This window comes from Hemiscyllium ocellatum, chromosome 22, assembly GCF_020745735.1.
Source record: "Hemiscyllium ocellatum isolate sHemOce1 chromosome 22, sHemOce1.pat.X.cur, whole genome shotgun sequence".
NCBI lineage: Eukaryota > Metazoa > Chordata > Chondrichthyes > Orectolobiformes > Hemiscylliidae > Hemiscyllium > Hemiscyllium ocellatum.
The window spans coordinates 50,778,533-50,793,438 of NC_083422.1; the positions used below are offsets into that span (position 1 = coordinate 50,778,533).

A 14,906-nucleotide genomic window follows, 5' to 3' on the forward strand; every position below is an offset into this window, starting at 1 on the left:
AAATTTCCCATGATAAAATCCAATTATAAAATATAATAGGAACAACATATTCCTAGAATTTTAAAAAAAGATTATTAGGGAAAGAAAAAAAGGGAAATGGGAAAACACAGGAAAAGAAGGAAAAAACATTAACCACATTCTTCAGATCATTCGGACTATTTTAGAGTGTCCACAAAGTTCTTGGCTTTCTCTACCGAGTCAAAAATATAAACTGAATCCTCGGGACTGAAACGAACCACTGCTGGGTAACTCGGAGTATTGGATGCCCAGGTTCCTCAGCCTCTTCTTAACTTAATTGGAGGACTGCCTCTTTCAAACTACAGTTGCCGAGAAATCTTGAAAGAATATAATTTTTGACCGCTTGTGCAGCAGTACCTGTGGATCTTTCCCCAGTGATTTGGAGACTTCAATCGTTCTTTATTTGTCCTTGTATGTGTGGAAGTACACGAGGACCAGGCAGGTGTGCTGTACCAACCCGGACCAGCACACTGCCACCCAATAGGCCCTTTCAATGTGCTGCCATCGTTCTCAATTTGAAGCCCAAGAACTGCGGCAGCCAGTGTTCAAAGAAGCTGTCAGACTGCCCACCTTCTTCACCCTCTGGAAGCCCAACAATCTGAAGATTCAACCTCCAACCTCGATTTTCAAGGTCGTCAGCCTGATCTCGCAAGGCCTGCACTTGCTATCAAGGACCTGGATCTGTCTGGATGAGGATTCGATTGCCATTGTTCGACCCCCCACCTCTTCCATCCGCGCCCCGAGGCCCTGGAGTTCCCATTCATGCTTTTGCAGCATGGATCCAATGGGTTGGATCTGGCCACAGATCTCCTCAATCGCAGCCTCAACCTTCGCAGTAAGTCTCACCATCGTCACTGTCAATCCCTGCAAGTCCGTTAAATTCCCTGGGGGTTCAGGACAGGCTCCGGTGTGCCCAGTGCTGCAGGGGAGTGTCCTCCCTGCTGCTGTTTGCTCAATCCCTTTCCCTTTGGGCATCTTTCCCACTCATAAATATTAACGAATATGTGATCCCAAGGCTTTAAATGAATAACTCTCTCATAGGAGTTACCCAGGTATGGCAAAAAAAATCAATGTGCCTTGGCTGTTAGACAGAGCCGTTGACTGCAGTTCTACTGAATCGCCGCCATCTTGTTGAACCCCCTGACTTACCCCTTAACTGTGCCTGTTGTGTGACAATGTTTGAGAGAGAGTGAGGCTAGAATTCAAGACAGTTGGGTTTAAACCTTAGATGTTAATGGATTACATTACTTTGTGGTTTAACTTTGCTCTGTTAAAGCTAGTATATTACTAATTAAATTGTTAAATCTTTTGTTTAGGCTACAAATTTGGTATCTGGTATCAGTTATTCAAAAGTATGGTCAGGAACCTTTGGGGTCAATTTTGAGGACCTTTGCAAGGTTTTAATTTTAACACACTGCAAATAAAGAGAATGGGAAGCTGATTTTATTTGGCTGTTTGTCTCTGTGTTGTAACAAATGGGAATGACAAACGTAACAACATCATGAAGGGACAATAACTGACAAGTTATGGATTTATCTGATTTCAGGTTAAATGATCCCTGCTACAGTGATGAAGCACCAACTTTTGTATAATCTTCCATTAAACAACAAGAGGGGAGGAGCACCATTACAAGGACTGCAGTTCTTCAAAGAGAAGGAGAAACTCATCTTCCCAGAGCAACTAGAATTGAGTAATCAACAAACTAGACAACGTTACTCACATTCAGAGAAAAATATTTTAAAAGTAACAAAACTGACATAGTACAAAATACAATAAAGGGAGTGCCAGTGTTTCTGGGTTACTATTTTTATATGAATTATACTCCAAAAAAAGCAACAATAAGCAGCATGGAAACAATCAAATAACAAAGACTTTAGCTTCTTACATGCTATACCATAATGTTCTGTTCCAACATAATCGTGAGTTGTAATGGAAGGCAATAGATAGCAATTTCAATTTTGGTTATACAAAGTTGTTACAATAGAATTTTGAGCCATTAGGTTTCCAATATGTGCTTGAACCAGTGGGAAACATTTAACAACTGACAAGACTTATATTTCTTTCTTTTGCCTCACCTAGGATTCCATCAGCTCAGTTGACAGGCCCCTAAATTATTTCTGACCTATTTCCCACAATTGTGCTCTACCACTTTCTTTCCCCGAACTGTGATAGGACTCCCCGTTGTCTCCACTTTACACTCCACAAAAATCTGATTTCAACAGATTATTTGTCACCACTTCTGCCACTACCATGTGATGCCACTAGCAACACATCCTCCCCTCCTCTGCCAGCATTCTAAAGGGACCATTCCCTACATGGCACCCTGCTGCATTCACCAGAGTCTCAAAAACCTCATTCCTTTCTTATGACACATTCACAAGCAGGCACAGAGATGTAACACTTGCTCTTTTTTTTAAAAACAGTCTCTCTAGTCACGGACCAAGCCCCCAAATAATGCTAATGTGTACTTGTTTTTCCAAATTTAATATACAGTAATCACCTCTCTCTGCAACATTCCCATCAAATTCAGTATCAGCTGCAAACTTAGAAGTATTACAACGGGTCTCCACATCCAACCCATTGACAGAAATAGCAGCTAAGGACAAGGCATTGATCTTTGGTTACAGCCTGCCAATCTGAGAATGGCCCATTTATTCCAATTCTATGCCTATTATTAATCCTCAATCTGTACTCGTATATTACCCACAATCCCATGTGCTCTAATTTTGTTTACTAACAATTTCTGTCTTCCAGAAATCCAAACAAACCACATCCAGTCGTTCTCCCTTACCAATTCTGCCTGTAATGTCCACAAAAATCTGTCTGGTTTGTCATACATTATTTTCCCTTCACAAATTCAAGTTGGCTCTGACCAGTCAAACAATAATTTTCTAATTATCTTGTAATTTTGAGTGTAATTACACAGAAAAATGCAGGGCATGAATGAGACTACGTCTCGAATAATTCTGCAGTTTTGATTTCCTTATGGATATAAATGTCAAAATGTAAATGGGTTTGATGCAGTTCAGGTAACATTTACGAGATTGTTGCAGAGAATTTGAGGATTTTCTAATGACGATGTGTCAGGCAGGTTGACTTGTTCCCACAAGGATTGAGAACAGTGAAAGGCCATTTGATTGAAGTGCGTAAGATCCTGAATAATGTTGACATGATGTATGTGGGAAAAGTTATTTCCACTTGTGGGTGAGTCCAGAAATGGGAGGTACAGTTTTAAATTTAGGACAGATGAGTTTTTTTTGCAGAACACTGTGAAACTTTGAATCTCTCTGCCTCATTGGAAGCAGGGTCATTGAATATTTTTAAGAGATAGATACATAGATTCTTGTCTGACAAGAGAATCAAGCATCATCTAGGTAGACAGGAATGTGGAATTTGAAATACAAGCAGATTGGATGTGATCTTAACGAATCCAGAACAGGTTTGCGGGACTGAAAGATCTACATATGGTCCTATTCTGAATGTTTATAATCACATCCTTTATAACAGGTTCTAGTATTTTCCCAACTTCTGATATTAGGCCAGGAGGCTGACATTTCCCAGCTTTCTCTCTTGCATCTTTCTTAAATGTTTGGTTGTATTCGTCCAATCTGCAGGCAACTTCATAAGCCTCCTCCTTTAATCTAGGATTTTTTTTTAAAACTTGCCTCATTAGCCATGCTCACTTGCTTTTCTTTTGGAGTATTTTTAGCTTAAAAGGAATTTTTTTTAATATGAAAAAAAATTAATTCTTTAAATGTAAGCCATTGCCAATCTACCATCAAAACTTGTACCATATTTTTCTAATCCACCTCAGCCGACTTCTTCATCGTACCTTCATAATTACTCGTTTAAATTTCAGATCCTCCTTTCAGATTGAATTTCAAATTTATCAAATTTAATGGAAAATTACAACATTTTCCATAAGATTATTTTACAACTAGTTAATCAATTAGCTTGTTATCATTGCATAATGCTAAATCTATAATAGCCCTTGCCCTAGGTCGTTCCGCAACATATTTCTCCAGAAAAAAACTCAAACACATTGCAGGAATTCTTCCTCCACAACATTGGTGCTCATTAGATTTAGCCAGTCTGTGCATAGATTGAAGTCACCACAATTTCTGCATTTCCCTTGTTACATGCAATTCTAATTTCCTGATTTATACACTTTGTTATCTTACCACTAATGTTTGGTGGATTGTAAAACGCATTTCCTGCCCTTGCTCTATCTTAGCTCCACCAAAACAGAATCTAAATTCTATCCTTCAGATCAGAGATCCTATAGTTGATTGTCAATATCACCCATCTCCTTTTCCTTTTTGTCTAATGTTCCAAAATGTCAAATATTCAGTCCCCACTGTTTGCCATCCTGCAGCCACCCCTCTGTAATGGTAATTAAATCATGCTCTTTTAGCTCATCTATCTTGTGCAAATTCTACATGGATTCAGACAGAGTGCATTTAATTCTGCTTTTTTAAATACTATTCATAATTTGACTGTATTGGTTTTAGAATTTGTTTCTGATGATTTCCACCTTAACTTGCAGCTTTTCCGTTTCCCATAACCGGCTTAGTTTTAATTTTATTTGAAGTCCCTCTCATTTTTCCATCTCGTGACAAGTTAGTTTAAACCCTTTCCAAAAAAAAACTAGCAAATCCCTCTGAGAGGATAGAATTCCTGCCCGTCTAAGTTGTAACCAGTCTCAACTTTCTCAACTATCCCAAAACCTGTCCTAATCCGTTAAAATCTAAAGTTTTCCCTTCTGTTCCTGATTTTTCCAGCCAAATCTTCATTTGCTCATCAGTATCCAAAACCAGGTTGTGAGTCAGATTGACTCAGAGGACTGTTACGCTACCTGCATGGTCTTCCTAGGCTGCCTGGAGTTCATCTGTTCCCTCATAACATGACTACTTAATTAAATATGCTATCCACGTTCTTTTCAGCTTCGCGGATGCATATCCATGGGCCAGACCTCAGTTTTTTTTGCACTGAAGATACATCTTGCATATATGATAGTCCAGGAAAAATGAAGCATCCGCATCTCTCATGTGGCCACACAGCCGATTGTCCTACAATGCCTTAAGATTACTTTCCATATATTTGCTTTAAACTGGACATGAGAATGTAGAAAATAAATTGCATACCAATCAGTTCCATTGAATGTAGTTCTTTAAAAACAGATAATGCCACTGGATACTCAACAACCAACTTATAATTTTGCTGTGATGTCAGTTTATAATTTTTTGTCAAACCTGGCCTTCTGGACCTGTAGCAGCAATAGCAGCTCTCTGCTCATGCAATCCCTGAGCTCTGTATTATGTTCATATTGTGTTTCTGGTTCCATTTTAAAGTTATAAGATTCAGATAGCTTTCACAATGTCCTCTGACTTGGAATGAAATGGAAGAATTTAAAAGGCAGACTTCAAACCTGACCAATCTATTTTCTGAAGTACTTGAAAGTACAGAAGTAGAAACAAAACAATATGGAAAACAAGTTCAAAATAACAGTTCAACAGAAGCGAAGTAATTTCATAAAAAGTAATTTCCTGAATTATTTACCTTTTCTTCGAAAGACAGCATTGAGAAATTCCTCTGCTTGTTTTTCAAAATGATTAATTTTGGTCTCTTCCTGCCTTGAGAATGTCCTTTCTCCAACTTTTAATTTTGGTTGATCAAGAGAGACTAAATTTTCCTGTTGAGAAGTAAGCATGCAATTAGAGCTAAATCTGTAAGGAATGGAATTTTATGAAATACAATTATCAATGACCTAATAAACAGCACCTTCATAAATAGGCACTCATGAATTTGGGAGCACATGGGGATTAAAGCAAGGGAAACCAATTTCATCTTGGGATGCCTGTACCAACCCAGTAATTTCCAGATTAAACTCCACTGCATTAGCCGGAGAGAGGGAACACTCCCAGGAGATGCAGATTGAAATTGACAACGTTAATCAGTTAAACATAAACATGACGTTGACATTTAACAGTGGATGTGGGCCACAGGTTTCCTGGAACCCTTAAAGCACAGCAGCAAATGAGAGGAGGGGGTGAAGACAAGGGGAAAATGCCAATAAGCACTGAAACTTCATATCTGCTTCCTTATGTGAAATGCTTTGTTCATAGTACTTGTGCTGCGAGGCTAATTTTACAAGTTTGAAGTTTTGAAGTTTGAAGTCAGACTCACAATTTAGAGCTCTGATCTCTCAGATCAGCCATGGCTGATTGTGCCCAGGTAAAGACATCATTGACCACACAAATGTGACATTTGAGACACACCCAGATCAACCAGAAATCTTCAGCCACAAGGACATCAACTCTCCCAAAGTGTAGCTGGTGTATAATGACAAAAAGATCCTAATGCAGAAGTCCCAACATTTCCAGCCTCTTGTATGCTTTCAAACTGTGGCAGTTCAATTTCCTTATTTTGCCACAGTTCAAGGCAAACTTATGAAATTGCTTTTCTGAGACAAGGGGCGATCATTTGAAGTGTTAGCTGAAGACAGAAGCACAGAAATAGTAGGAGGCCATTCAGCCCATCAAGCCTGCTCTGTTGTACAATTAGATATTGACTGATCATCTACCTTAATGTCATGCTCCCGCACTACTTCCACATCCCTTGATGTCATTTCATAGTCTCTCAAACTATTGATTTCAATTGACAAACGTTCGATGATTGAGCTTCTGCAACACCCTCGGGAAGCGCATTTCAAAGATTCATTATCTTCTGAGTGAAGAAAGGCATTTGTGAGAAACCCAATCAATGACAACCAAGAGCTATGGAATGAAATACAAGTCATACAACAACCAAATGTGTCATTGAGCATGCTATTGACATTCTGATCCTTCATATCTTTGGAAAGTGCTGGAAGTGCCCTTCAATACATACTATGTTCTTCAGAACAGCACTGTCTGTGAACACTTTGTTTAACATTATATTGCATTGGGATTTAGACCTAGAAGAGAAATGATGCCAGAGAAAGCAAGGAGGTTGTGGCAGAATACACAGTCAAGGTGCCAGCAGTAGCCCTTGTTGTAGTCCAGAATATCATTATTACTTATGAGAGTCCCTTGTATACCTCCCTCATGACCTCCACCTCTCTTTGTTCCATTTGGGGGATATTTCCATCAAATTAATTGAGAAGGCTATCGGGCTGTAGGCCCTTACAAATCCCAACAAGAGTTCCAGGGATTTGACAGTAAAACAAGGCTCAACTTTAAAGATCTTGACTCCATTCTGCTAATTCCTTCTATTATGCTTCCAATTAAAATCCACCAAATTAGAATGCCCCTTTGATAACTAGAATTGAAACGGATTCATGGGCTCAACACCACTTGCGCACACATTAACTAGATGAGAAATCCAGAATTTCGATCCTAAAAAAGGCCTACACTTAGACTACACTTGCCATCGGGGAGAAGGTACAGAAGCCTGAACACACGCACCATCCGGTTTCGAAACAGTTTCTACCTGACTGTTGTTAGAACACTGAACAGATTCACAAACTCTTAGCATTCGCCTGTACCTGTGTTGCTTTTTTTGCTACTATTTACCTATTATTTGCTTATCTTTGCTGCTGAGCTCTGATCTGGCTGTATTGCCAGCAAGACAAAGCTTTTCACTGTGCCTCAGTACACGTGACAGTAAATTCAATTCACTTGCTTTCAAGATTCTAGGCCTTAACAAGGCTCCTTGGCAGGTAGAATTTATAATTCAGCCCATGCCTTTTTAATTCACATTGTAAAGAACAAATAGAATGTGTTTACTTATACAGCTTACCGTTTTTATTGAAATGAGGACTGTATAATTAAAGGGTGAATTGCATGCCAGATTCTATTTGAAGTGTTTCAAATAAACAGGAATGCAAGTTACTTATAGCAATCGTTACACAATTGATTTGGATATGGAGAAGATATTTTCACTAGTAGAAGAGACTAGGACCCAAGGGCACAACCTCACTGTGAAGGGACAGCCATTTAGAAATCAGTTGAGGAAGAATTTCTTTAGCCAGAGAGTGGTTAATTTGTAGAACTCACTGGTGGAGAAGGCTGTGGAGACGGGGTCATTGAGTGTATTTAAGACAGAAATATACAGGTTCTTGCTTGGCAAGGAGATCAAGTGTTATGGGAGAAGGCAGGAGAATTAAAAACAAATCAGCCATGATCATATGGCAGAGCAGACTCAATAGACTAAATGGCCTAATTCTGCTTCTATATCTTATGGTCTTATTAATATTAGCAAATAAAAGGGATACACATTGATATCAATAGAATATAATGTTTATCTCACTCAGAAAATCTGACTGAAAAAAGTTAGTTAAAAAGTCCTGATGGGCACTGTTAATTCCCCAAATTCATAAGATTTTTAAAATTCTGTCAAACCTAGGGTTAGAGTCATGCTAGAGAAATTACATAGTAATAATACCTCTGCCCATTGATGCAGTCATCCTGTTGTCATGGAAGCACAAGGACAAAGTGTTCACAGCAAGCTAAGAGACTCACAAAAAACATGTGCATCCTTGAATATTACACAGAAAATGCAGCATGATTTCCAGGATCTGTAGTGTTTGTGTTAGCACTGCTGCATATTTCAGTATTGACAGCACGTCTATTGTACTTTTGTAGCTGATAACTTATGATATAACGTAGGCAAACCATATAGATCTGAAAAATACAAGAGAGCAAGTGTTTTATAAGGGCTGAAAAGGGAAAAGTGTAGAGGTGATTACTACTAGCCCAACTGGATACTAATACTAAGCAAGATGCAACCGCAAATGTTGTGGTTAATGCTCTGCACTTATAGATAAATGGAGTGTGCAATCATAAAAGGTCAAATAGAACAATTCACTGTGTAATTACCACTAAACTCCTTTCTTAATGTGTGAAACCAATTCAAAACGTTTTTAGCTGATTCACCATTCTTTGTAAAACCATTAAAAACATTTTTCCTTTGTGAACTATAATGTCAGTGCAGTCTGGTAATTTCTGGAAATGATGTCATCTAAACGCAACTTTCTTAGAGGCAAAGACGGAATAATCTAAAGTTCTGACTTTGAAATAGATATCAAATTTAAAAATTGGAAGGTCTTTTCGTTCAGATGTACTACATTGAGATTCAAAGACTTCCTAAAATGAGGTTTATGCTGCATAAATAATACTGTCACTATAATTAACAGACACCAAAAGATTAATGCAAGAGAATTTACTTAAGTGGGATCAGTTTATCGAACATTAAAGTCTATTAAATTGTCTTCATCAGAAAGTTATTCAATGAGGCAATTGGTGTATCACTGACTTTGCTATTTTTACTCCAGGAGGAATTATTTTGCATTAGCATTTAATTGTAAACACAATATCTGCTTTAGAGTGAGAAAATTCCTTCTGATTCATGTGTAATGCTTGCCTTTTTAAATAAAGTGTGCTTCATAACACAAGACTACATTTAATTCAATAAGTGCTTGACTATAAATTGGTCAATTTTTCATCTGTAGAATCATACAACTCGAAAAAAGATTGGTCACTCAAAAACTGCATAAGATTAGCTTATGAAAACTGTTTGAAAATGAAACAAGAGAAAAAAAAATCTGATACCAAATCCGAAGTTACAACATGCACAAAAAGAGCGACAACATCTACTTCAGCCCTTTTCAGACATATCTCAGAAACATATTCAGGCTTACCTGAACTGCATTTACATTCAGTTCAATGGCTCCTCCTATTGTATCAATTGTCACTCCAATGTGGGTGTAGCCCCTCATATATAAATCATTGCAATTTCAGCTAACATCCACAACCTGTTCCTTCATTTCAATTTGAGTCCTAACATTAAGTTTTAAGAGTAAATCCAAATTTCAGGTCAGTCATCTGTTACTAAATTTTAAGATTTGGAAAAACTTGTAAACAACATCATATTCTCACTCCTTTAGCTGCAAGAGGAAGACCATGAACGAAGACGACCAGTATGTACTGCCTTCATTGATTGCACCAAGACATTCAATCATGTGAGAAACAGGCTTTTTTAAACATTGAAGAGATTACCAGTGAAGCTGCTCAGTGTGCTTTCTTTCCTTAAAAAATATAGTTGGCAAGGTGGTTAATAACAGGTCAACACAGAATTTGATGACAGCCACAATGAGTCGAATAAATCTGCATATCTGGTGCGACACTTCGCCATATATAATATCTGCAACTCATGAGAGAGTGTATCTACTTATGTGTAAGAACTGACAGAAAGCTATTGTAATATTAGGCTGACCTGACCTATCATCAAAAAGAAAACCATTCAGCCATCAGAAAAATCTGATGTTTTGTTGCTGATTCCAGTTCAAAAAGAAAGTAAACTTCAGTTTCCTTATAATTAGCTTCTAGGTAACATATCATGTGCTGCATCAAAAAGATCTAGACCTGTAAAATGTGCATGTTATATCCACTAACACAATTAAAATTTTGAATTTGCCTCTCGCAGCAAATCTACACTATTTTTTTATAGATGAGAAACAAAATGGCTCATTGAAGAAGGCATTGCAGCAGATTTGAAAAAGTAGGCTTTTTTAAAATCACAATACACATCATCTGTAAAGTGATAAAAAAGCCATTTTAAGATTATTTCGTAAAAGATACGTTCAATAACTTTCATGCACAATATCTCATTGCATCCTCAGCATCACATGGAAAGACAACGCTACCACTGAGGTAGTCATGTCTAGAGCAAATCTGCCAAGCATATTGGCACTAATCAAGCAAATTCCTCTGGCTTGGGCACCTGAGCAAAATAGAAGGTGCTGCACCCCCAAGTACTGTAATGCCAAGGAGATAGGCCACAAAAAGAGACCAACAGGGTGCTGAAAGCTTCAAGTCAAGGATATGTTCAAACGCACGTAATAAGTGGGAATCCTGAGCTAATGCAAAGTGCAACACCAGTTGCAGGCAGGAATTCAGCACCACAATAACATGCATTTTAAGAATCTCCAAAGTAGAGGCCAGCCCTGCATGCAAGATGTCAGCAGAAATTAACTCACACCAGCAGCAAGGAATAACCTCATGTCTGGATTTTGCCTTTCAAGAAACAGCTTATTCGGCCATCAAAGAATGCAGATGATTTTCATCTGATCTCACCAAAGCAGTGAGACCACATTCACATCATCTCCCACAAATGGAACAAGACAAGCCCAGACGCATTTGGATGGGTATATGAATAGGAAGGGTTTGGAGGATTATGGTCTGGGTGCTGCCAAGTGGGACTAGATTGGGTTGGATAGCTGGTTGGCATGGACAGATTGGACCGAAGGGTCTGTTTCTATGCTGTACATCTCTATGACTCTATGTCAAAAATAGAAACTGTTAATCAAATTTATCTTAAAAGAAGCTAAGTACGCTTACAATTAAATATTAGTTTCTTCTTTAAATTTCTTTTACATCTTATAGCTAGTTAAGATTTGGCTCTTTCCTCTCAACTATAATGAATATCATCAGCAATGAACTGAGAGTAGAAATATTCAATGTCCGACATTGTTTGCAAACTCCCTTGAAGATGTTTTTGAGTGGAGGTGGGGGGTTAAGCACAGAAAGAAAAATAGATGAATAGCCAGCATCCAAGCCCTAGGCAATGCTCATGCAGCTCACCACAACTGATCAAGAGCAACAAAAGCCAATAAGGGAAGAAAGATTACATTCCCTCAAAAATACATAAGCTGCACAAAAGCCCTTTTGTTTTGATTTTGCCAGCTACATAACCCAACAGACTAAGTAGTGTCATTCTGTTCTAGACCAAGTGTACCAACTGGTCACTAAAATTAACTATTTCAACTTGCTTCTTACCTTCACTTTTTTCTCTTCTCATGCAACAGAAGAGACAGTTTTCATGAAATGAGCAGTCAGAAATACCTGCAGGTTCACAATCTGTGAAATTCAAGAATAACTTTAGCCTAACACAAGATTGGTTTTGTTACTGTAGGTTTTTTTCTCCCATCTTTCATTTGGGAGGGTGTAACATCTGCCAAATAACATACCACAGAATGACAAATCTTTCTAATATTTCAGTTGACCAGAGGTACACTTGACAAAATTCATCTCTCGTGTTGCAAAAGAAGGAAAGCTAAAAAAAATCAGCTTCTGTATGCTGCAAATAAAATGGCACACAGAACTGATTGGTCCTTAGAACAGAATCAAAACTGACTTAGTTTATCTTTTGAGGGTATGAAAAGATTTTATTCTTCCCTTCTTCTCAGACAAATTTTGCCAAGCCAACACGCTTGTAGCTGAGAGAATAGAGGTGCAACCAGCTCCAAATCCTCTATCGATGCAGTATTTCATTCAGTACTTTGAACACTAAAACTCACAGCAATTCTACCTCACCTCCCTAAGCACAATGACATGTTAAAATGAATACTAGGCACCATACTACAAAAAGCATTTGGCTCTTACCAGAATGGATGGTAAATCAAATACTGAAAGCAATATCTTAAATAAATAGGATACACCTTACAACAGACCTCGAAGTCACCAAGAGACCTCAGTTACTGTTTTTGTTGTATGTGCAAGAATTTATGCTTAACTTATCAAGTTAAGCACATTAAACACATTGTTCAAAAAGTCAGTCTGGAGAACCTGGGCAGGGGGTCAGATAATTATACTTGATTTACAAGATGACAAATCCGGCCCATCATACGGGATTAAAGAGTCATTGATCAGATGGCTTTAAGGGTATAACGCAAATTGCTTCTGCACAGTCAGAATTCAGTTCTGAATGGGTAACACCAAAAACTGTTAACCTTTCAACATCAACTGAGTATAACAAAGACTTATAGTTGTGAAAAGTGGAATATATTAGGACACATGTTGTTTGGTAAAGCAGTAGGAATTTTATACTGCATCAAACCATGTTACTGTTGGTGAGGTCGTGGCAAGTCTGATGTTGGTCACCCAAAACTGATTATATCCCTTCTCCAGCATCAACATGTTTTACAATTTTAAAAAAATCAATAAATGATTAAGGTTATAATAATAATACAAGGACTGCTATTAAAAGTTTATCAAAAGAGGAGCAACAAAACCAAATCAGAAGTGCACAGGCAGTCCTTTAAGTCCAAATATGAATGAATCGATCAACAGAACTAAACCATAATTACAAAGTAACATTTGCTTAAGTTAACTTTCTGAAATATCACTGTTGTATCTTAGGTGTCCTTTTTAAAAATCCATTTGACCTGACTAAGATCAGTAATAACCTAAGACAATTGGATCCTTTAGCAATATAATGTCGTTTTTTTTTTCAATCTTCGTAATATTTTTTAAACGATTAAACAATTTACATTGTTTCTCTAATTAAATACCAAGCGCAATCCAACCACGGATAATGGGGACCCCTTTGCTCCTCATCATTCCAGCACATCAAATCCAAAGAGAGGCCTACAAATATCTTAGGTTGAAAAATAACCAGAGGCCAGTCTACAGACACCTGCAGTTGTCTTCACCTGCAGTAATGTAGACTGAGATTTAATATTTTCCCTGCTTGTTCCATGCAACATACAATTCCTGTGTCAACGTGACAGCAATAATGAGCCAGCAACTTGTCCGAGATGAGAATATCTTCCTTTTCTCAGATCAAATCAACAAAAATGTACACAAAAAAACTTTATGACAAAAGACCAACTGAACAGCTTGTGAAATTATTTAAGGCAATGCATTTAAACAAGAATTTGCATTACATGGCTTCATATTCCCAATAAGGCTCTTTCCAAGTTGAACCTTACTGTTCAGTTCATTTGCTTGTGTTTCATAAATATTATTTTCAATGAATAAAACGTATGTTTGTCTATGTTGCACTTGTTTTCATGACTATACTAAGAATATTGCTCAGAAAAAGGGTAAATTTTAAGGGTTTTCATTCCCTGCCAATTTCCTTTACAGCATATAACCAAAATGCTTATCTTTTCAACAGCAATGTAGGTGTACCTAGAACACAAATTGCAGTGATTCAAGGTGTTAATTCACAACCACCTTCATGAATGTAATTATAGATGGACAATAAGTGCTGGCCTTCCTCAAGACTCTTACATCCCAACAGCAAATAAAAAATAATTGGCATGCTAAGGATGCTAGTCTCCTTTCCCTTCTCCAAAAACATGGAAATCTGTGGAACAAAACAAATATGCTCCACCATTACTTGCATTTGGCCATACATATATATAATGCTGAATATGTTACTACTGGGTGACTTTATTGGAAAACAAATGTTAAAGGTTTACCTTCAAACAGGCTGATATCTTTTAGAAGTTTACGTCCAAACAGCCCTTCCAAAATGCTTTCAAACCCTTATGGAAAAACAATTACGACATTGTGAGTACAAACAAAATTGTCCTGGCAACAACATGCAGCAGTAGAAACAGCAGGCATTAATTTCACAATTATATATCTGCCAACTTGTGCTGTAATATTTATTATAAGCATTGGACTGTGATTAAGAGAGCTACTCAATTTATTTATAGGTACAAAATTGTTGCCAATTTTAAAATGTCACCATTAATATTTTTGAGAAGCACAATCAGCTGGAAAAGATCTTTCTAAAACAATCCTTATTAGCACTCTACATATTCTGAAATATCATCACATGTAAGGAATATTAATTTTATTTTGGAATCAAAGCTTTACACTGCATTTGACCAAGGTATGCTTGACCTGTTACAGCTTGATGCAATCACTAGTACAAATGTATACAAGCGTCTGTTTTCGTCAACACACATCCATCAACAATAGAACAACTGCAACTGACTAATTACAGAAGTAATCTCCATAGGAACGTACAACTAAGCAGAATTAGGCTCTTTGGCCCTTGGAATTCTTTCCACAACTAAGGAATTTTAGGGGAGAAGAGAAGAGGCGGGGGGGGGG

The 14,906-nt window shown here is 37.6% G+C and overlaps 1 protein-coding gene across 1 annotated transcript in view; it reads right to left on the reverse strand.

Annotated features, from left to right (window-relative positions):
- The window catches only part of lcor (ligand dependent nuclear receptor corepressor), a 60,925-nt gene that overhangs the window by 44,564 nt on the left and 1,455 nt on the right, over positions 1-14,906 (reverse strand). The window contains exons 2-4 of the mRNA XM_060842215.1: positions 14,264-14,329; positions 6,602-6,744; positions 5,578-5,710 (exon numbers count right to left, since the gene is read on the reverse strand). Coding sequence (XP_060698198.1) covers positions 5,578-5,710; positions 6,602-6,744; positions 14,264-14,329 — 342 coding nt within the window. The remainder of the gene's footprint in view (positions 1-5,577; positions 5,711-6,601; positions 6,745-14,263; positions 14,330-14,906) is intronic.